At 44.4% G+C, this 24,662-nt stretch overlaps 1 protein-coding gene across 2 annotated transcripts in view; it reads right to left on the bottom strand.

The window, feature by feature from the left end:
• Positions 1-12,833, bottom strand: part of FKBP2 (FKBP prolyl isomerase 2) — a 41,034-nt gene extending 28,201 nt beyond the window's left edge. The window contains exons 1-3 of one of the 2 annotated variants that reach the window (XM_075837262.1): positions 12,731-12,833; positions 9,648-9,867; positions 6,138-6,250 (exon numbers count right to left, since the gene is read on the bottom strand). In XM_075837262.1, the coding sequence (XP_075693377.1) occupies positions 6,138-6,250; positions 9,648-9,815 (281 nt within the window). In that variant the 5' untranslated portion in view covers positions 9,816-9,867; positions 12,731-12,833. Of the gene's footprint in view, positions 1-6,137; positions 6,251-9,647; positions 9,868-10,297; positions 10,563-12,730 lie in introns of those variants that run through there. The other variant, XM_075837263.1, reaches the window with a different exon arrangement.
• Between the last annotated feature and the right edge of the window lie 11,829 nt (positions 12,834-24,662).

Below are 24,662 nucleotides of genomic sequence, written 5' to 3'. Positions count from 1 at the left end.
GTTAATTCTCTTCTTCACGCCTCTTCTTCCCATCCCGTGCAGACCATACGGGCCGTGCCGATAGGTCAATTCTTAAGGATTAGGAGGATCTGTTCCTCCACAGAGGTGTTTGAGAAACAAGCGTACGATCTTACCAATCGATTTATTGCCCGCGGATACAGCAAACGCTCGATAAAAAAGGCGTATCACCGTGCGAAAAATACATCTAGAGACGACCTCCTATTTCCGAAACCCAAGAATAAATCAGAAACCCAGGTAAGATTTACCACGGAATATCATTCACGGTGGCCCCAAATGAAAGTAATTTTGAAGCAATTCTGGCCCATATTATGTACAGACCCTACCATTGAGAAATATATTTCCAAATTTCCATCAGTATCGGCTCGACGTTCTAAAAACCTAAAGGACCACTTAGTTCGAAGTCACTATCAACATAAAAATCAAAAGTTTCCCTTTGGTACTAAGGGTCCAAAATGGGGCTGCAAGACATGTGGCCACTGTGTTGCCTGCTCAAATATTGAGAGAGCAACATCATTTGTTGACTCTGCGGGAAAACACACCTTTACAATCACCCACTCTATCACGTGCACAACCAAGGCAGTTGTATATTACGCCACATGCCCCTGCCCCAAGATCTATGTTGGCCTCACCACTCGCGAACTTAAAATACGGGTTAGGGAACATGTCCGTGATATTGTTCTGGCTAAAGAAATAGAGACTCTTGAAACTTTGAAACCTGTCGCAAGACATTTTAAAAAGTACCACTCCTGTGACCCAACTAAATTTAAAGTAAAGGGAATTGACTGTATCGAAAAACACATTCGAAGGGGTGATGTCTCTAAAAACTTGGCAAAATGTGAATCCAAGTGGATCTGGACTCTGGGGACCATGGTTCCCCTTGGACTCAATGAAAATTTAAACTTTGCGCCATTCCTTTGACCATTGACCTCCAGTGGGTTATTTTAAGTATATTTTAAGTATGTTTTATGCTATTTATATCTAATTTCCTCTCCTTTATTATAGACTATTTCCGATTTTGGTATAGCCTAGAGAAGCTTAAGTCATGAACATTATATGATGAATATCGATCCACACTAAAGAAGAATACGATTCACCATTGTGGTCTTATTGGACTTTTTGCTCCCATCAATATTCTGTCTTCTTCATGTGTTATACAATTGCTTTTTCATGTCATATATACTGATGTGGATTGGTTATCTATTGGATTTATGCATATGTTTTACCTTATATATTGTACATGGATTTTCTTCTTTGTATATATTTATTCATTGTATACATTTCCTATGATTCACTTAATTTTGTTTCTATCACTTTTTTACATACATATATATTTGTGTTCTCGTATCAAGATTAATATAATGTATATTTTCACTGTATATATATATGATACACTTATATATTTATTCTACATTCTTTATTATCACACTTTTTAATCTTTATGGTTATTCATATTTTAAATATCTATGGATATCCACACAATATTGTCTTGTATTACACACACTTTTTAATGACACATTTTTTGGTTGTATGCATAATCTATATGGGTCCTATTTTATATATATATTTTCTGTCCCATATTATCTCACTTATTAATATATTTTTTAATTTTTTAATTTTTTCCTAAGAGTTAGTCACCTTTATCACATACTTCCTGTACATCACTTCATATAGACATAATACAATGAATATCTGTGTAATATGCACTATTTGATATTAACTAATACCCATTAATTTTTATTATTTTTTATTTTATTCATTTATTATTTTTCATTTATATATTTTTTCCTTTACACTTATTTATATATTAATATATATTTTTTATTTTTATTATTCAGAATGTAGTGAATAGAAGTTATATCCATGTAGGTGTTCGGCATGTATTTTCATTAAATATACACCAAAATCATGTTAAGCATTAGAGTATCTTTATTATATGTATATTATATACAATTATATTGATTAAACATGCTATCAATATACACCGAGTATATATATTTATAATGTGTATTATCAGTATGGTGAAGCATATTGTGGATCACAAAGATCCTTTTCCGTTATCCCCATATAGTGGCTTATGTCTAATTTATCTTCTATTTGTTAACTAGTCTCAGCACATGTTGTCTTAAACACATATATATTCCACTAATGGTTTGAGAACTAATAAATAGTATCTATGGCTCTCTGCTTTGACATTGCCGTTCTGTCGGATTTGTCAGACATTGTCCTGTTTATACTTTACCTCTCTACAGTGTCTGTATGTGCGCGTGTGTCGGGGGGAGTGTCCTGGTGCCCTTTCGGTCCGTGCGTCTGCATCTGGGGGGGCGTGTCTCCATGGCGTCAGACGCCGTGGATCCACGCCCTCCGGATGACGCGCGGTCGGGGGATTTCCATGGGCTCTCCTGTCCGGACACATGACGCCAACTACTACAGACTTCATGCATCATCTGACAGGCGTCTGCAACTCTGATTGGACGGCTGTCTCTGTAAAGGGGAGGCCCCTGCTGGAGAGACGCCACCCCCGGACGAAGGCATTTCGCCGAAACGCGCGTCGGGACTGACGTTCTCTCTATGCAGAGGGCTGTTATGGGTATGTTACATGCTGTATTTTTTGTGCACTACTTCGCTCCAACCATTTGCATCTTTACCAACTGCATCTGCATTCATTAGGTTTACTAACAGGCAATTATCTGGCGTTACATCCCAGTCTTTTGTGGTTATTTGCAGCAGAGTTTCCCATCTCTGCTCCTTCACACATGTTATGCAATTCTTTGCTGATGCTATTTATATAAAGACTGCAATCATTTTTCTGGGCAGATTCTCTTGGGTCCAGTAGTGCACGTATTTACTTATTCTACGTTTTCATATTACCTGTACGTCCTCTGTAACTGACAGACGTTTTATTTCATGCTCTGCATGATCCATCTTTTAATATTGTTAATACTGTGATATTTAATAAAAATTTATACATGTTCTTTCAAAAATGACTATGTGTTAATTGACCCTACAACTTATAGGTTTTCTATTGATTGATTAGGGCAATACACCAAGGTTTACTTGGTTTCACTACAGGTCTAGTGCACGATACAGTGACTTATAGAGTATGCATTCACATATATAATTACATACTAACTAGACCCTCCCTGTATGTACCAATAGGTTTATGATAGTTACATAGTTAGTACGGCTGAAAAAAGACACATGTCCATCAAGTTCAACCAAGGGACGGGAAAAGGGAAGGGAAAAATTTCTACACATAGGAGCTGATACTTTTTTGTTCTAGGAAGTTATCTAAGCCTTTTTTAAAGCCATCTACTGTCCCTGCTGTGACCAGCTCCTGCGGTAGGCTATTCCATAGATTCACAGTTCTCACAGTAAAGAAGGCTTGTCGCCTCTGCAGGTTGAACCTTTTTTTATCCAGACGGAGGGAGTGCCCGCTTGTTTTTTGAGGGGGTTTTACATGGAACAGGATTTCACCATATTTTTTGTATGTGCCATTAATATATTTATATAAGTTAATCATGTCCCCCCTTAGTCATCATTTTTCAAGGCTAAATAGGTTTCATTATTTTAATCTTTCCTCATAACTTAGATTCTCCATGCCCCTTATTAGCTTAGTTGCTCTTCTTTGTATTTTTTCCAACTCCAGGGCATCATTTCTCTGAAGTGGACTTCTCTGACACTAAACCTAACAAGATTGTTTGGTGCGAGCTTCCCTAATGCTAAACCTAACTACAGTGACAGATTCCTGACGCTAAACCTAACTCTGCGTTTTGACGGTTTCCTGACACTAACCCTAAAACTAAACTAACTAGCGGAGATGCTAGATAAACTACCTAAACAAAAATTTTTTAATTGTATGCATTTTTGGATATATTTTCTCTCATTTTTCTTTTATAAAAAAAACAAAACCCCACTGACCAAAAACAAGGGGGTGACAAGGGGGACGAGAGGTGTGGAGTGGGAAGTAAAGGAGGATGGAGGAAAACCACCACGATCAGCAAAAAAAATAAAAAAAAAATAGGCTCTTACACAGTACCGCTCCTAACACCCGCTTTGAACGACTCTCTAAACCCAACAGAGAAGTTCAGGGCGGGTGCAGGTGGTAATGACGGCATGTGACGTCAGTGATTGCCGCTATTGGTCAGTAGTCACTGACTAACCAACAGTGGCGATCGCCGAGGTGGGACCACCGCGATTGGTCCCTGGGGAATGAGATGGGATAGCCGGTTGTCTGAGACAGCAGATTTTACAGATCATACACGTGGCGGGGGAAAAAGCCACCCTGTACTATTATTGAGCTGAGCGCGAAAGATGAACTATGGGCGACGTAAGAGTACTGCACAGAGTGTTATGGTGTTAATACCATTTTTTAACATGCTGGCTGCTACAGGGGAGGGGTATTATACATTGAACTCAATAACAACACCATATGAACACTAGCTCCCTCTAGAACGACGAACGACGTCAAGACCAATCGCTGTGCCTGGAGCTGAAGTGGACCCGACTCAGGAATGAGGAGGGTAAGTATATGGATACTATATGCTGGGCCCTGTATCTAAGCCTATAATGTGTGATAATGTCTGCTGAGCCACTGTATCTAATCCTATCAAGCAGTGTAGATGTAGGAGTCGCAGTCTTATAGATATGCTGTTTTCTATATAAATATTTCTTTTCTTTTAAGACACTAGCAACGCCTCTGGCTGCTAGCACTGCATTAATCGGTCACTAAAGAGACCCAGCAATGCAGCTGAACATTACATGCGGGATTGCGGAGAAGTTGTGTGAAAGGTAGGGTGGGGCGAAGCTGAACTATTGCATCGATGCCCATGGGCCTTTAGTTGTGCGCCTGCCTATAGGTTTCTGATTTTTGGTAAAAACAAGCTAAGAAAGTACCAAAAGCGGATATAACCTTACACTATACGTATACTAGTAAACCAAAAAGATTAAAATATGTAATGTGTCCGTTGGGCTTTCCTTTACTTACCGAGCAGAATAGTACAGCAGACTATGATTTTCTGCCCGTTGAGGCAATAGAAACTTGACGTCAGCGTTGTCAGAACCTTATGCACTTTTCATTATTACGAAAAATATTTATATTTATATGTACACACACACTATATGGACAAAAGTATGAGCGTGGTACTGTAATAGGATGCCACCATTGTGAAATCCTCCTAGATATTCCGCAATCAACTGCGAGTGGTATTATTGTAAAGTGGAAGCGTTTAGGAACCACAGCAACTCAGCCACGAAGTGCAGACCACGTAAAGTTACAGAGCGGGATCGCCAAGTGCTGAGGCGCATAGTGCATAAAAGCAGCCAACGCTCTGCTAAATAAATATGTGCAGAGCCTCCTCTGGCATTTACATCCGCACAAAACCTGTTTGCTAGGACCTTCATGATATGGGTTTCCATGGCCGAGCAGCTGCATGCCAGCCTTATATCTCCAAGCGTCGGATGGAGTGGTGTAAAGCACGCCGCCACTTGACTCTGGAGCAATGGAAATGTGTTCTGTGAAGTGACAAATCACGCTTCTCTATCTGGCAGTATGATGGACAAGTCTGGGTTTTGCTAATGCCAGGAAAACGTTAATTGCCTGACTGCATTGTGCCAACTGTAAAGTTTGATGGAGAAGGGTTAATGCTATGGGGTTGTATTTTAGGGGTTGGTCTAGGCCCCTTAGTTCCAGTGAAAGGAACTCTTAATGCTTCAGCATACCAAGACATTTTGGACAATTGTTTGCTTCCAACTTTGTGGGAACAGTTTGGGGAAAGTTCTTTTCTGTTCTAGAAGGACTGTTCCCCAGTGCACAAAAGGTCCATAAAGACGTGGTTGGGTGAGCTTGGTGTGGAAGAACTCGACTGGCCCGCACAGAGCCCTGACCTTAACCCCATTGAACACCTTTGGGATGAATTACAACGGAGATTGATAGCCAGGCCCTCTCGTCCAACATCAGTGTCTGACTTCACAAATGCTCTACTGGATGAATTAGCAAAAATTCACACAAAGAAATTCCAAAATCTTGTAGAAAGCCTTCCCAGAAGAGTGTAAGCGGTTTTGGCTGCAAAGGAAGGGGGGGGGGGGGGGGCAACTCATATTCTATAGAGAAGACTTACCCTAGTAAACCTTGGTCCCAACCCTTGATGACCTGTCCAGCGCCCAGTGTGAAGGTGAAAGGCTGATTTCTTGGTATGCTGCTATCAAATTCTGTGCCATCCTCCAACTTTCCCTGCAAGAAATACAGAAAGGTTACAGGACTGAACACAACAGCACTATTCCTGCGGCTTTGTAATATTTCAGAGTCTAATAAAGACGATCTGTCCAATTAGGTAAGATTTAGTAGATTGCTGACAAAAGACAATGCCCGGGAGACCCATCCAGTCGGCTCATCCCAATTATCATTGCAGAATAGGCCTGTCTAGCCTCAGGTTTTTTTTTTTTACATCTTGTGGGTCTTTGCACATAGACTGTACTAAACAGGCATTTCTGCATCCAATAGCTAATATGTCTTTGCGGACATTACCAGTAGTCAATTAGTAAACTAACAGCATAGACTGTAAATAATGGAAAGCCAAAAGTAAGGCTCTTGTTCACACCAGGTTTTGGCTATATGTTTCAAGAATACATTTAACAAAAGCGATTATTCAATTATGTTTAAACAAAGTCTAGGAGTCCATTGAGTGGAGCTTGTAGACTGATTCAGTGATGGCTTTGACCAATCACGTTCGCTATTGGTCAGCAATAAATATGAAATCACATGGCAGGTTAGTCAACTGTCCATGTGGAAAACCTTTTTAAAGGGCCTGCCCCATCACGACCATCCCTATTTAGACATCATAGAGGGAGGCCCCCGCTTAAAACCCCCTCTATGTGACGGAACGGAGAGACACTCTGGCGGACACAGCGCACCTTTCCATTACGTGGACAGTCATTCATTTGTGATGTAATGCTGTGGCTGACCACAGCTTCCCCCAGTGACAACAGCTGAATGCCAGGGGTGAGGGAAGCCACACCCGCAGTGGTCAGTTGATCGCTGTGGGTCCGGCTTCCTTTTGAAAATTGGTTGTCTTAGGCTGGGTTCACACGACCTATTTTCAGACGTAAACGAGGCGTATTATGCCTCGTTTTACGTCTGAAAATACGGCTACAATACGTCGGCAAACATCTGCCCATTCATTTGAATGGGTTTGCCGACGTACTGTGCAGACGACCTGTCATTTACGCTTCGTCCTTTGACAGCTGTCAAACGACGACGCGTAAAAATACAGCCTCGTCAAAAGAAGTGCAGGACACTTCTTTGGACGTTTTTGGAGCTGTTTTCTCATAGACTCCAATGAAAACAGCTCCAAAAACGGACGTAAAAAACGGCGCGAAAAATTCGAGTTGCTCAAAAAACGTCTGAAAATCAGGGGCTGTTTTCCCTTGAAAACAGCTCTGTATTTTCAGACGTTTTTGGTCACTACGTGTGCACATACCCTTAAGCAAACCTAGAAGACATTTTACAGAAAACCATATAAGAAGACTTGGAGGACACTTGGTCTGTAGTAATATCAATAATACCAGCATAATGCAGAGCGAGAAACGTCCCAAATACTTAACCAGACACTGGAAGCATATCTTGTGCTAATGAAGAGAGTACGTCCTTTGTATGTACTATTTTTGCTAAAATATCCACTTTTTATAAGGCTGACCTTTCCGTACAATTTTTCAAAACTGCACAATATATTTTTTGTTGATGAACGATACAAATGTCCGGACTCAATGGATAACAGGAGATATAGGGTGGATGCCCAGCTCAGAAAAGATAAACGTGGTACCTTTATAATACACATGAAATAGGCCACTAAGCTTGGGGTGTACATAGTATCTTACTTTCTTAAAACTCGACAGCCTTTAAAAAGGGGGAGATCCAACAGGATAGGTGTGAAATGTTTGGTTGCTGGGGGCTTTACCACTATTCACTAACTTTTTAGCGGTTATAAAAGTAAGAAAGGGGTTGTTTTGGGACAACCCATTTTAATATAAATTACATAGCACGGCTTTGTAGATAGACGGACAAACATGTGGTTGAGGACACTTCTGAAAGTTTTTCATATACTCCTTTTTAAGATGCCACAAAGTTCCAACAAAGAGAACACCCAATTATCCCACCTCTATAATGGTGACACTACTGATCCTTCTATCTACTCTGCACTGGGGTGTCAGGGAGTATGTGATATCTGCTCCCGATCTAGCACTTGAGAGGAGGCTTAAAGAGGCTCTGTCACCAGATTTTGCAACCCCTATCTGCTATTGCAGCAGATCGGCGCTGCAATGTAGATTACAGTAACGTTTTTATTTTTAAAAAACGAGCATTTTTGGCCAAGTTATGACCATTTTTGTATTTATGCAAATGAGGCTTGCAAAAGTCCAAGTGGGCGTGTTTAAATTAAACGATGTAACACACATAATACACGCCCAGTTGGACTTTTGCAAGCCCCACTTGCATAAATACAAAAATGGTCATAACTTGGCCAAAAATGCTCGTTTTTTAAAAATAAAAACGTTACTGTAATCTACATTGCAGCGCCTATCTGCTGCAATAGCAGATAGGGGTTGCAAAATCTGGTGACAGAGCCTCTAACATTGAAATCTACTGACCCTCGCTCAGAGATCTATACCTGTAGATCATTAACTATTTGGCAACCACTTGTATCAGCCACTTCTGGCAGGAGAAACCACCATGTTAAAGTAAATGTTATTCACAGTTATTTACAGGTTCCATGATGAGTGTACTAATCACAATTCATTTGAAGAAGTGTCAGAACAGCATATTTACAATACGAACGTGCAGCCGAAATACGTACTGTGCGATGCTGAGATGTCAACACAAAGCCTCTAAAGCTGGCCATACACTTTAGATAGCGGAACGATCATTAGTCCGATCGCTGACAGATATTCCTCTTGACTCCCCCTATACATGCACATCAGCCAAGCATGCATGTGTTTCCAATAGGGAGAAAGCCACTACCAGACTCCTGTGGCAGCGGCCTATCTACTAACAAACAAAATGATCGGCAATGTTAAAATTCAACATGCCTGACCCTACTCTCTCCCCCGACGTCTGCCATCGAAGGAGAGACACGGGACGCCACCATACACATTAAATGGTCTGCCGGTCCCGCCAAGATAATCGGTTTGGGTTGGCATACATCTAATGTATGTGGCCAGCTTAAGGCTCAATTCACATCATGTCTGTTAGATGTTTGTAAACTTCACCAATGTATACTTTTTTTTTATTATTAATAGCAGACGATTGCAACTGTATAGATATACATGTGGGCTTATGTTCGGCGGAACCGATTCAAACAGTACTGCTGGTGGTGTGCATCTAGCCTTATCAAGGTTTCCAGCACATGCTTGAATCCATATAACAAAGAACTCTAGTTGCTCTGTGGGCAAATGGGGTCCTTTCCAGTACTAGAATGGTGGACATCAAAAAGCAATCCCTGAGGGTGCATTTGTAGCTAGAGAAACCCAAAAGGCCCTGAAGTTGCATGCTCTAAAGCCGTGGCTGTATAATATTTCTGTTATATTATCTAGCGAACATTTATAAAACAAACACGCTTCTACGTATATGTACTTACTGTGTAATGCATGTTGAGGGTATCCCCTTTCCGAGATTTAATTGGGCAATTCTCCACTCTCTTCTTCACACCAATCTGTAATTTCTTACTTCCCTCCTTAGCAAGAGTGGGGGGAAGTAGAAAGACGACAAGTAGGCACCACAGAGGCGTGAGCGACAGAGCGTTCATGATGATGGCAAGATGGGCACCCACACAGTTAACAGTCACGCAATTTTATTTTCTGTTAAGATAAAAACAAAAAGGTAAAGTGGTAGTAAGAAGGGGTCTCAGTTCTAAGGAACAAAGGATGGGAGGACAGGACACATGTAGGTAAGGGAGCATGGTCAGCTGTATACTCCAATATAATGAATAAAGGGGCATCACTGAACTACGTGAGAGGAGGGACTCTTTACCAAGATCCCTATTCATCTTAACCTGTTAAAGTGATAGAAAAATATGAAAAGGTTGATAACATAAGGGTCCTTGAAAATGATGCAATCACATAGTACTGTCAAATGACTGTCCACAGTTATGTACAGCAAAGGGACAACTAGTACATTACAAGTTATCAGGGTCTTCTCTTTCATGATATCGATGGGGGGGATGCACCACGTAGGGGAATTCTCAGAATAGATTATGGTCGGTAATGTTATATTGTTAATAACACTTACCTCAATTGCTGGCTCTTTTCACTTAGTTTAACAGGTAGAATTCATGTTTGCCACAAAAAAGGCAACAGCACCATATTATTTTATCAAAAAGAATTCCCTCCCTAACCCATTTCAAGAACTCCTCACAGCCCCGACGTGCCCCTTCCTATAGGGGGTGAGGACCCTGTATCGGAATAGTTCCTCAAAGCCCCATACAGAGGATACAAAATGATCAGCATGCAGTATACAGCACCTCATAGCACCTGGTTTTAGCACCTTATATAGAAATAGGAACGCAGCACCAGTAAATCAGCTTAGTGCAGTGAATCAAAGTGCACCCTAAAAGTGTCTTACACCCCCAAAAGGTGACAGTTACCCCCAAATACCCTCCCCTTCCCATTTAAGGACAGACACGCACAACACGCACAAATAACAGTTTAGTGTCTCCTCCATATAATGAGGTATAATACCCCATATGGCTACTCAAGGTTCACCTTTATCTGAAACCCCAGGTTTTGCACTACGAGGAGTCCCCTTGGTGCGGTCTGCCATGAAATATGCACTTCTATGTTTCCTAGGTTCTCTGGGAACCCATACGTCCTCCTTTCCTAATGGCCACGCAGAGTCCTGTTTTCCTTCTTCCTGCTCTCGGAGTACCCATACTTCACTACCTGAAACCCTTGGCCCATTTTCATCTCTTTTCCCGCCATCTTTACTTGTCCATTCTCTTAACACCCACACATCTTGCGGTTTCTGTCCTTCTCCTCTTGCCTGTGTGGTCTTGCATCTCCTACGACCAGACACTGCACGACAAGAGCCAGCCCACCCTTGCCACCAGTTCACCCATTCCTGCAGTTCAGGAGTTTCTCCCATTCTCCCTCCCTTTTTTGTTAAAGGTTCAGGAATATCCCCTAGGTTCACACCACCATCCCCATTTCTTTCACCCAGGTGCTCCCCTACACGAAGAGTGCTACTCATTGAGTAATCACACTCGCTGGACTGTCCCTCAGCAGCTGTATCACTTTCAACATGCGGAGTACCTTCAGAATCCCCTAAATAGAGATGAAGGCACCAACACCATGTGCTCGTTTCCTCTACAGTTCCACATCCTTCTAAACTGGACTGACCCATTGACCCCACCTGATGAGCCGGTGAAGAGTAGTTCTGTGCCACAAAGTTTAAATGTCGGTAGTTTATAGGATTGGAATTCTTTTCTTCCATCTCACCCTCCCATTCACTCTCACACCTCCCTAATCCTCTAGAAGGGTCTCCACCATAATTACCCTGTTCCATTTCGATACCTTCCCCAGACCCACTAGACCCGTTTCCTGGACTCCTTAAGGCAGTCCTATAGCTCCCGTTGGATTGTGGACATTCTTCGTGATGTTTCTTACTTTCAGGAACCTCTTCACTATAGCTCTTCATCACTCCTAGTCCATTATTTATCCCTTTAGAGACCGACAGACCCTCTCTGGACCCCCTCCCATCAATCACCATTGATGTTCCTTTAATTCCATTACTCTCTTGTTTCTCGTCCCCTTCAGAAATCCCCATGTCGGTTGTCTCAACACTGCTACTACTCAATTCACACTGAGAGATTTCTCTAATTTCGTCCTCTCCTCCGATGTCCTCCTCCTCTATACTTTGCCCCCTATATAGATCCTGAGAGCGACTTTCCTCCATTCTTTGGTGACCATCTCCCTGCTCTTTGCGGCCTCCATTAGCTTGGCCGCGCTTCTCTTTAGAGGATCTGCTCTTCTTTTTCCTTATCTGCTGCATCTGGACTTCATGATCGCTCCCCTCAGGCACCAGCATCTCCATCCTTTCCTGCATTTTGTCCAGTGCATTAGACATGGCCCCAATATCCCTTTCCCCACCCCCACTGGGCTCACAGTGCTGCAGATCACTAATAGAATCCATTTGTCCTGCATCTTTCCCATAAATCCTGCTGGAGCTGCCACCATGTCTGATGTCCCCACAAGCACAGTCACCAGTGACCATACTCTGAGGAGACCTCTCCCCTTCAGATCCCCGGTTGCCACTTGTCACCTCCTGGGGAGAACTCTTACTATTGCACCTTCCCTGGTACTTGTCCTCATCTGTGTGGCTCCTGGTCAGTGCCAGCTGCGCCCTCTCACCCTGCTGTGTCCCGATCACATGGTGAGAGCCTCCAATCATCTCTAAAGAGCCCCGCTCATGCACGTCCCGGCTCCCACTGACCTCATCAGCCCCTTCAGTGTGGCTCGTGTTCCCCTCCTGAGTCTCCCTTCCCCTCCAGTCCTCCCGGATTACCTCCTCCAATCTACGCCCCATAATCAAATCCTGAGGTCCCCTTATTACGTCCCAGGTCACCCTTGCTTCTCCCCGGTGTCTTCTCCTTTCCCTCCCCCGTGCCCCGGCACCCCGCTCTTCCCCCGGCCTCCTCATCCCACTTCCCGGGACTCCTGCCCTCACCTCTCCCCTGATCTGTCTGCACGCCGCAGCTTCACACCGACTTAACCCCTCTTCCGCATCCGTGTACGTCACCGCTTAGTTCGCCCAATGACAGCGCATAGAACATCACCGGCGTTGTCTGATTGGTCAGTTACAGCTGTCATTGTCAAGTGATCAGGGGCCACGTCAGGACATAGCGGTATGATCAGGCTTCTTTACGCAAAAAAAGGTGGATTAAAGTCTTTACCGATTCAGACAGAAAATAAAATCACGGAGCGTAAAATAGTTCACAAAAGTCCTGGATGAGAGATTAACGCTGCAGCTAAAATTATGTACAACTTCTGTGAGGAAATGCGAGTTCTGCTGAATATTTGGAGCGTAGAGTGAAATGTCACCCCCTGAAATGCTGCTGAAGTGGTACGATCCGGTGTCTAGACTGCTAACCTAGCAAAACAATAGCAAACCGTTAGAGAGCGGTACACTGCATAGAGATAGAGGCTATAAATACACATGTAGTACACGGCGTACAAGTCACTGCTCATATGGCTTCTGAGGGATGATAAACGTACCCACACAGCTGAGCCGACTACAGTCTATGCATTATCAAGGAAAGTGCCCCTTAGAAAAGGCTTAAAGAAGTAATAAAATATATAAACACATATATATGCAGGACTGTGCAAAAGTTTTAGGCAGTTGTGGAAAAATGCTGCAAAGTAAGAATGCTTTCAATAATAGAGGTTTTAGGCCTCCTGCACACAACCGAACTGGTTTTGCGGGCCGCAAAAACACGGATCAATTGTCAGTATTTGCGGAGTATGTGCCAGTGGAAAACCTGCAGTCCATCCGTAGTGTCATCAGTAATCATATCCACAAAATTTGCGGGAAGTTGAAGATGATGAATCCAGTTGTCCAAACCCCCTGAGGTGGTCACATGATCGCTCCGGCGCCATTTTAGTTGCGTTTTTGCCTTGTTGAGAGCTCTGTCTGATTGCTGATCTACCCTTGTTGTTTCTGGCAATTCCTTGACTGCAAAGATGTCCAGCTTTCCTGTGGATGATGTTCTCCTGAACTGGCTCCTCTATCGGCGATTTGGACTGCCACCAATGCTGGATGAAGAACCGAAGAGGAGGTATTAAGTTCACCCCATTGTCTCCCAATGGACTAGGAAGGTTCATTTTCACACCCTGTACTCTGAACTGTGGCTGCACCCAGACCAGTTTCACAGCTACTGTCGTCTGTCCGCCGCTGCCTTTGATCGTCTGCTCTCAGACTTGTGTCCTGGACTCACCTTCCGGGACACCATCTTGCGGCGGTGCATCTCTTCAGAAGAACAGCTCATCATCACCCTCAGGTAACAACACTCTGCTCTGGTGGGCTTGCTAAACAAGTGGTTTGTATATCAAGTGGAGTTACAAAACCGGAGTTATAAAGAGGAGTTACAGCCCCTGTAAGTACACTTCTTTTATTTTAACAACTGTTCACTGATTTATTTATTTTTTGGTAACTGGGATAATGGATAGCAAGATTCGAGGTTTTCTTCAGTGCACTGTCTGCCATATGTATGCATGACTTGAGCCGGAGTTCCAGGATGAATACCTCTGTGGCAGATGTGAGCATGTTGGTCACCTGGAAGCTCGCATTAGAGATCTGGAGGAGCAAAATGCAACACTCAGGGCGATACACAATCTTGAGCGGAGCATGCTGCAGACTGAGCAAGCAGTTAGTGGGGTAGAACTGGAGGGTAAAGAAATGGGTCAGCAGGACCAGGCAAGTAGCTGGGTTAATGTAGTTAGGGGCAGTAAAAAGGAGTCCAAGAAAAGGAAGGGCAATCCTGTTTCTGACATTCCAAGCAAAATTGCCAAGTTGGGTGATGATGCGAGGGTATCTGTCTCAGAAATGGCAGCCCTAGTGGATACTGGTCTCCCTAACAGCCGGGAGAACAGCCCAGCTAGTAGTCGGCGGGATGGTAATGCAGATAAGGCAAGACAATTGGTAGTTGTAGGGGATTCTGTAAATCAGGAAGACGGATAGAATAATTTGTCGCCAAGACCCCCTCAAGCGAATGGTTTGCTGCTTCCTTGGTGCCAGGGTTCGGCATGTGGTGGAACGGGTGGACAAATTACTGGTCCATGTGGGAACCAATGACAGAACAAATAGTAGGTGGAGGAGCCTTAAGAATAATTTTAAAGAACTAGGCTACAAGCTGAAGGGAAGGACCTCCAAAGTAGTATTCTCAGGAATACTGCCTGTGCCATGCGCATCACAGGAAAGACAGCGGGAGCTCAGGGAGTTAAATGCATGGCTGAAGTCTTTGTGTAGAGGATAAGGCTTTGGGTTCCTAGAGCACTGGGCTGACTTTTCATTGGGGTGCAAACTGTATTTGCAGATGATTTGCACCTAAATGGATGGGGGTCCGCTGTGCTGGGGGAGAGAATTCTGGGGTGGTGTAGTATTTAAACTAGGGCTGAGGAGGGAGGTGAATGTACAAAATAAAGGGGTAGTCAGGTTAGAGAGGGGTCAGACTATATTGGTGGGGGGAGAAATAGACTGTGGGGAGAGGACTAGACAACAAGATAAGGAGATACATTTGTTACAAAACAGCAATGAATATAAAAATGCTCAAATAATGTCAAATAATCACATTTCTGATAATAAAAGTGAAAAACTGAAAGGCAAGTTAAAGTGTATGCTCACAAATGCCAGAAGTCTAGCAAGCAAACTGGGGGAGCTGGAGGCCTTGGTACTGGAAGAAAATATACATATAGTTGGTGTTGCTGAAACATGGCTGGGCTCTTTACACGACTGGGCTGTAAATCTACAGGGTTTTACACTGTTTCGGAAAGACAGGACAAATGGGAAAGGCGGTGGTGTATGTCTGTATGCGAGAAGTGATATGAAGGCGAGTGTGAAAGAGACATTAGAGGGTGAAGATTGTGAGGAGGTTGAAACCTTGTGGGTGGAATTACAAAGGGAGGTAAACACTGAAAATATTACTTTTGGTGTAATCTATAGACCCCCCCAATATAACTGAGGATATGGAAGTTCAGCTATAGAAACAAATGGAGCGGGCTGCACAGGCGGGTACTGTAGTGATAATGGGAGATTTTAATTACCGGGATATTAATTGGTGTCATGGTTCGTCTTCAACTGCGAAGGGGAGAAATTTCCTCAACCTGTTGCAGGAAAATTTTATGGGCCAGTTTGTGGAAGACCCGACTAGAGGTGAAGCTCTGTTGGATCTGGTCATTTCTAATAATGCAATGCTTGTTGGGAATGTCAATGTTACTGAAAACCTCGGTAACAGTGATCATAATAGTTATAATTTATATATACTGTAAAAACAAACAGGCTGGGAGGGCAAAAACACTTAATTTTAAGAAGGCCAATTTCCCCAGGATGAGGGCCGCAATTCAGGATATAGATTGGGACGAACTAATGTCAAATAATGGGACAAATGATAAATGAGAGATTTTCAAATCTACTTTGGGTAATTATAGTGCAAAATTTATTCCTATAGGTAACAAGTATAAACGACTAAAATTAAACCCCACATGGCTTACACCTTCTGTAAAAAGGGCAATACATGACAAATAAAGGGCATTTGAAAAATACCAATCTGAGGGTACATCTGTAGCCTTTTTAAATTATAAAGAGCGTAATAAAATCTGTAAAAAGGTAATAAAATCGGCAAAAATATAAAATGAAAGGCAGGTGGCCAAGGATAGTAAAACAAATCCCCAAAAATTCTTCAAGTATATAAATGCATAAAAGCCAAGGTCTGAACATGTAGGGCCCTTAGATAGTGGTAATGGGGAGTTGGTCACAGGGGATCAAGAGAAGGCAGAGTTACTAAATGGACTCTTTAGCTCTGTATATACAACAGAAGAAAGAGAATCTGATGTAGCCGATGCCAGTGCTGTTAATATATCAGTTGATGTACTGAATTGAATGAATGTAGATATGGTCCAAGCTAAATTAAATAAAATAAATTAACAAGGCCTTGGGACCAGATGGGTTACACCCTAGAGTTCTTAAGGAGCTTAGTTCAGTTATTTCTGTCCCCCTTTTCATAATATTCAGAGATACTCTAGTGACTGGTATAGTGCCAACGGACTGGCGCAGGGCAAATGTGGTGCCTATTTTCAAAAAGGGCTCTAGGTCTTCCCCGGGTAATTATAGACCAGTAAGCTTAACATCCATCGTGGGGAAAATGTTTGAGGGGCTATTGAGGAACTATATACCGGATTATGTGACAAAAAATAGTATTACAAGTGACAGCCAGCACGGTTTTACTAAGGACAGAAGTTGTCAAACTAACCTGATTAGTATTTATGAAGAGGTGAGCAGAAGCCTAGACAGAGGGGCCACTGTGGATTTAGTGTTTTTGGACTTTGCAAAGGCATTTGACACTGTCCCCCATAGACGTCTAATGGGTAAATTAAGGACTATAGGTTTAGAAAGTATAGTTTGTAATTGGATTGAGAATTGGCTCAAGGACCGTATCCAGAGAGATGTGGTCAATGATTCCTACTCTGAGTGGTCCCCGGTTATAAGTTGTGTACCCCAGGGTTCCATGCTGGGACCACTATTATTCATCTTATTTATTAATGATATAGAGGATGGGATTAATAGCACTATTTCTATTTTTGCAGATGACACCAAGCTATATAATATAGTTCAGTCTATGGAAGATGTTTGTGAATTGCAAGCTGATTTAAACAAACTAAGTGTTTGGGCGTCCAGTTGGCAAATGAAGTTTAATGTAGATAAATGTAAAGTTATGCACCTGGGTACCAACAACCTGCATGCATCATATGTCCTAGGGGAGCTACACTGGGGGAGTCACTTGTTGAGAAGGATCTGGGTGTACTTGTAAATCATAAACTAAATAACAGCATGCAATGTCAATCAGCTGCTTCAAAGGCCAGCAAGATATTGTCGTGTATTAAAAGAGGAATGGACTCGCGGGACAGGGATGTAATATTACCACTTTACAAAGCATTAGTGAGGCCTCATCTAGAATATGCAGTCTAGTTCTGGGCTCCAGTTCATAGAAAGGATGCCCTGGAGTTGGAAAAAATACAAAGAAGAGCAATGAAGCTAATAAGGGACATGGAGAATCTAAGTTATGAGGAAAGATTAAAATAATTAAACCTATTTAGCCTTGAAAAAAGACGACTAAGGGGGGACATGATTAACTTATATAAATATATGAATGGCACATACAAAAAATATGCTGAAATCCTGTTCCATGTAAAACCCCCTAAAAAAACAAGGGGGCACTCCCTCTGTGTGGAAAAAGAAAGGTTCAACCTGCAGAGGCGACAAGCCTTCTTTACTGTGAGAACTGTGAATTTATGGAATAGTCACCGCAGGAGCTGGTCACAGCAGGGACAGTAGATGGCTTTAAAAAAGGCTTAGATAAATTCCTAGAACAAAAAAATATAAGCTCCTATGTGTAAAATTTTTTACCTTCCCTTTTCCCGTGGTTGATCTTGATGGACATGTGTCTTTTTTCAGTCGTACTAACTATGTAACACATACTGTCCACTTTGACCATTTACTCATGTCTCCCTGGAACAGATAGTGTTGTTGTGCCATTTGCCCATTTCCTGATGTCTCCCTAGCACAGATAGTATAAGTGTACTTGTCCCCTTGGCTTATTGACACCATTATGCCCTGGTACTGCTTCCAACATTTTTCTTTTTTTCTTTTTCACAGATTCCTGGCAACTGGAAACTCATTTGCATCGCTGCATTTCGAGTTTCTGTTGGGTTCCTTCACCATTTCGTGGATCATCCGACTGACCTGTAAAGTGATCTGGCAGAGACTGAGAGCGGCGGTGATGCCCACGCAAGGCAGAAGACTGGTTTCGGATTGCCCAGGGCTTCTACCATGAAGCACTGTCTCCCAACTTTGTTGTCGCCCTGGATGGGAAACACATTCGTGTGAAGAAGCTGCCTCACTCAGGGTCCTTATACTTCAATTACAAGAAGTATTTCTCGGTGGTGCTGTTGGCCTTGGCTGACAGCGACTACCGGTTATTAATTGTAGATATAGGGGCCTATGGGAGCTCTGCTGATACGGGCATCTTTGGGGCTTCCAGAATGGGAGAGCGGCTTTAATCCAACCAGCTCGCCCTTCCTGAACCCAGAAATCTGCCGGGATCTTCTGGACCTACAACACCATTTGTCATCGTAGCTGATGAAGGCTTTGGAATGTCCTCCCATGTGATGCGTTATTTCCCAAGACGTGGCTTGGATGACCAAATGTGCATTACCCAGGCGAGGCAGTATGTGGAGTGCACCTGGATTTGGAATTCTGAGCAGCAAGTGGTGGGTGTTGCAGTCCTCTATGCAGATGAGCCCGGATCATGTGACACTGGTTATGAGCCAGGCTGTGGCAGAAGATATACTCCTGGCTGTTAGGGGTTCGGCTACGTAGATGTTCCAACACTTATCTGTGTGTGAGAATCTGGAGTGGCATGTGTGGGTGCCACATTACGCACCCTGCAACACCCAAGTGCTCTGGAGGGCGGTGTTGTTAGGGATCTGCCAGGTACTACGTCTAGGTATACTCCTGGGATTAATCAATCCACACCTGAGACCAGACCTGTTCGACTGACACCATCTCCCACCAACCAGGGTGGCAGGCTCAGGAGTGGGAGAGCCTATCGCGGCCTGGTCAGTCGGAGTTAGCTCCGCCCCCTGTCCTTTATTACCTGCCGTGTTCTCTTCCTTAGTGCTTGTAATTCTTCTGGATTCCTGGCCTCACTGCTGCTTGCTCCAGCCTGCTCCTGCCGTGCTTCTGCCTTGCTGCTGTTCCGCTTAACCTGCTTTGCTTTGCCCCTGGCTTGCTTCCTTCTCCGTGCTCACTTTGGTATACTCCACTTCATCCTGGTCCTGACTACTCATTCACCGCTCCGTTTCCTCGCGGCGTTCCGTGGCTACTGCCCCTTCCCTTGCGTGTTCCCTGTTTGTTCTCCCGTGCACTTAGACTGCGTAGGGACCGCCGCCCAGTTGTACCCCGTCGCCTAGGGCGGGTCGTTGCAAGTAGGCAGGGACAGGGCGGTGGGTAGATTAGGGCTCACTTTCCCTTCACCTCCTTCCTGCCATTACATAATTACAAGCCCTTACCTAGTCTACCATCTCTCCTACGCTGACGCTATCATGGACCCCCTTGAGACCCTGACCCAGCAGATGCAGGGCCTCTCCCTACAGGTCCAGGCCCTGGCCCAGAGGGTCAACCAGGGTGACGCTGCCTTAGTAGTTCCCCTCACCTCACCTCTAGAACCCGACCTCAAGTTACCTGACCGGTTCTCAGGGGACCGTAAGACGTTTCTCTCCTTCCGGGAGAGTTGCAGACTGTATTTCCGCCTAAAACCCCACTCCTCAGGTTCCGAGAACCAGCGGGTGGGTATCATCATATCCCGACTCCAGGAAGGGCCCCAAGAGTGGGCCTTCTCCTTGGCTCCTGACGCCCCTGAACTTTCCTCTGTTGATCGTTTTTTCTCTGCCCTCGGACTCATTTACGACGAGACTGACAGGACTGCTTTAGCCGAGAGTCAGCTGGTGACCTTACGTCAGGGTAGGAGACCGGTTGAGGAACACTGTTCTGATTTTAGAAAGTGGTGCGTAGATTCTCGGTGGAACGATCCGGCCCTAAGGTGCCAGTTTAGGTTAGGATTATCTGACGCCCTGAAGGATCTGCTGGTTAGCTACCCCTCTTCTGACTCCCTTGACCAGGTTATGGCCCTAGCAGTACGACTTGACCGACGTCTCAGGGAACGTCAGCTTGAACGCTTCAATGTGCTCCCCTCTGACTTTTCTGCGATTCCCCCCGAGGTCCCGTCTCCTCGCCCCTCCACGGAGGACTCGGAGGTACCTATGCAACTCGGGGCCTCCATGTCCCCTCGACAACGTAGGGAGTTTCGCAGAATGAATGATCTCTGCTTCTACTGTGGGGACGACAAGCTGAAGTCCTCAACCCTGTATCCTTCCGTCTGGAGCTGCCCCCATCCTTTCGCATACATGACGTCTTCCATACCTCCCTCCTTAAACGCTGCTCCCCGTCCTGGTCCCCCTCGAGGAAACCTCCTGTTCCCGTTCTCATCCCTGAGGGGGTGGAATTCGAGGTGGCCAAGATTATGGACAGTAGGATGGTCCAGGGCTCCCTCCAGTACCTGGTCCATTGGAGAGGATACGGGCCGGAGGAGAGGACTTGGGTACCTGCCCGTGATGTTCACGCTGGGGTATTGATCAGGAGGTTTATTGCCAACTTCTCGGTCGTCGCTAAGCCTCTTACGGACCTTACTCGCAAGGGTGCTGATGTCCTCCATTGGCCCCCTAAGGCCGTCCAGGCCTTTGAGACCCTCAAGAAGTGCTTTATCTCGGCCCCCGTGCTGATTCAGCCCAACCAAGAGGAGCCATTTATTGTGGAGGTTGACGCATCCGAGGTGGGAGTGGGGGCCGTCTTGTCCCAGGGTACCAGCTCCCTCACCCATCTCCGCCCCTGTGCTTACTTCTCTAGGAAGTTTTCGCCCACGGAGAGTAACTATGATATTGGCAACCGCGAACTTCTAGCCATTAAATGGGCTTTTGAAGAGTGGTGGCACTTCCTGGAGGGGGCCAGATACCAGGTAACGGTCCTTACGGATCACAAGAATCTGGTTTTCCTAGAATCGGCCCGGAGGCTTAATCCTAGACAAGCTCGGCGGGCACTATTCTTTACCAGATTTAATTTCTTGGTTACCTATAGGGCTGGGTCCAAGAATATTAAGGCTGATGCTCTGTCATGTAGTTTCATGGCCAATCCTCCTTCCGAGAAGGATCCTGCTTGTATTTTACCCCCTGGTATAATCGTTTCTGCCACGGATTCTGATTTAGCTTCTGATATCGCGGCTGATCAGGGTGCAGCTCCCGGGAACGTCCCTGGGGACAAACTGTTTGTTCCCCTGCAATACCGGCTAAGGGTACTCAGGGAAAACCATGACTCCGCTCTATCTGGTCATCCTGGCATCTTGGGCACCAAACACCTCATTACCAGAAACTATTGGTGGCCTGGGTTGCCTAAAGACGTTAGGGCTTACGTCGCCGCTTGTGAGGTTTGCGCTAGGTCCAAAACCCCTAGGTCCCGACCTGCGGGCCTACTACGTTCCTTGCCCATTCCCCAGAGACCTTGGACCCATATCTCCATGGATTTTATCACCGATTTTCCTCCATCTCAGGGCAAGTCGGTGGTGTGGGTGGTAGTAGACCGCTTCAGCAAGATGTGCCACTTTTTGCCCCTTAAGAAGCTACCTAACGCCAAGACGTTAGCTTCTTTGTTTGTGAAACACATCCTGCGTCTCCATGGGGCCCCAGTCAATATCGTTTCTGACAGAGGGGTACAATTTGTTTCCTTATTTTGGAGAGCTTTTTGTAAAAAGTTGGAGATTGATCTGTCCTTCTCCTCCGCCTTCCATCCCGAAACTAATGGCCAAACGGAAAGGACTAACCAATCCCTGGAACAATATTTAAGGTGTTTCATCTCTGACTGTCAATTCGATTGGGTCTCATTCCTTCCCCTTGCTGAATTTTCCCTGAATAACCGGGTCAGTAACTCGTCAGGGGTCTCCCCGTTTTTCTGTAATTTCGGGTTTAACCCAAGGTTCTCCTCCGTTTCCCCTGGTTGTTCCAATAATCCTGAGGTAGAGGATGTTCATCGGGAACTGTGCACTGTCTGGGCCCAGGTTCAGAAGAACCTAGAGGCGTCCCAGAGCGCACAAAAGATTCAGGCGGATAGTAGACGTTCTGCTAACCCCCGGTTTGTCGTCGGGGATTTGGTCTGGTTGTCGTCCAGGAACTTGCGCCTTAAGGTTCCGTCCAGGAAGTTTGCTCCCCGATTTATTGGACCTTATAAGATCATTGAAGTCCTCAACCCTGTATCCTTCCGTCTGCTGCTGCCCCCATCCTTTCGCATACATGACGTCTTCCATGCCTCCCTCCTTAAACGCTGCTCCCCGTCCTGGTCCCCCTCGAGGAAACCTCCTGTTCCCGTTCTCACCCCTGAGGGGGTGGAATTCGAGGTGGCCAAGATTATGGACAGTAGGATGGTCCAGGGCTCCCTCCAGTACCTGGTCCATTGGAGAGGATACGGGCCGGAGGAGAGGACTTGGGTACCTGCCCGTGATGTTCACGCTGGGGTATTGATCAGGAGGTTCCACCTTCTCTTCCCTACTAAACCGGGTCCTCTTAGTAAGGGTCCGGTGGCCCCTCATAAAAGGGGGAGTACTGTTAGGGATCTGCCAGGTACTACGTCTAGGTATACAAAGAATGCATAATCTTAGAAAAAAGATTCAAAGATAAATATTTTCCCATAAACCTTATAAAAGGCGCAAGATCCAAAGCTTCAAAACTTACACAACAATCTTGTTTAAACCCCTCCATAGAGAAACCCAAATCTGGCCCTAATAACTCAAATACCAACTTCATCACCACCTACAACAGAGGTAATAAAACGATTAGGAACATTCTCTCCAAACATTGGCACATCCTAAAAAATGATCCGCATATCAAGGACACACTACCAGACAAACCAAACATCACATTCAGACGTTCCCTAACCCTCAAAAATATTCTGGCTCCCAGCAGAATAAAGAAACACCCAACAACACACACTAATTTTCTTTCCAATCTCAAAGGTTCCTATAAATGTGGACATTCACGCTGCCTCTGCTGCAACACCATAAGCCACAAAAAATACAATTACACTTCCACCGTCACCAATGAAACATTCACTATCCAAACACTCCTTAACTGTGGCAGCTCTTATGTCATTTACCTCTTAGAGTGCCCGTGTCAACTACAGTACATCGGTAGAACCACCCAATGCTTAAGAACCCGAGTCAATAATCACCGTTTCAATATTAACACTGGGTATCTCAAACACAGTGTATCCCGTCACTTCTCTCAGGCACATGAGTGCCAATCAAATAAAATTACAATCACACCCATTGAATACATTCACCCCGACGTCCCGAATAGATTCAACAAATTAAAAGAAAGAGAAAATTTCTGGATTTTTAAAATGAATACACTATACCCATTGGGTTTAAATGACATCACAGAGTCATCCCTAGACTAACTATTGAACCAATCCTAAACATTGAATAACCTCTGGATCCCACCAGCCCATACTTGCACATATACCTAATATTAAATATCCATAAATCTATACAGTACAATGAAACAGCCCACATATGAAACTATGGGACTCCTTTGACACTAATGCTCCGGCATTTCCCACTAACACTATATCAACTAGTTAATCCACCTTCCCCGCCCCTTAACAATAACCAGACAACCCCTCGTTCTGCATCTGCGGTTTCATATACAAACCCTAATGCACCAACGATCCTTGACAGAGACGCTCCCTCTCTAAGTAATTCTAAAAGTTAATCCAAAGATATGCACCCATCCGTCCAGACATTAGAACCAACCTTTTCATTCCAATAAATCCAGGTATTGCCCCAACAAAATTCATTGATGCCATCCTCACCTCTATAATTATCCTAATTGTACCAAGCGACCCCTCAAATCAATCATTAATAATAATAATAAAAGTTAAAATTAATCACCACATGGAACACTGCGTCATGCCAATGAAAACATTAAGTCTAGTTTCCATCACTCACATTTAATCTATATTTACCTACTCTTTTTCGACAATCCGTTCTCTGTTCATCTTTCACTGTTCCTGCTGCATAGCTCGGCGACCTTTTGCGTTTTGCGTGTCACCGTGCGTTCCATCCTGTTTTGGACCGCGTCGGCCACCGTAGTATAGTTGGTTTCCTTGACAACAAGTAACAAATCCAACCTTCACACGTAACCACTCATGTTTCAGACACACAAACCTCTTACGCTCCAAATAAACAAATAAACTACAAATCGGTTACTACTTGTTCACCACCCGT

Source organism: Rhinoderma darwinii, chromosome 9 (assembly GCF_050947455.1).
Source record: "Rhinoderma darwinii isolate aRhiDar2 chromosome 9, aRhiDar2.hap1, whole genome shotgun sequence".
Taxonomy (NCBI): domain Eukaryota; kingdom Metazoa; phylum Chordata; class Amphibia; order Anura; family Rhinodermatidae; genus Rhinoderma; species Rhinoderma darwinii.
This window is presented reverse-complemented; position numbering and strand designations above follow the sequence as displayed.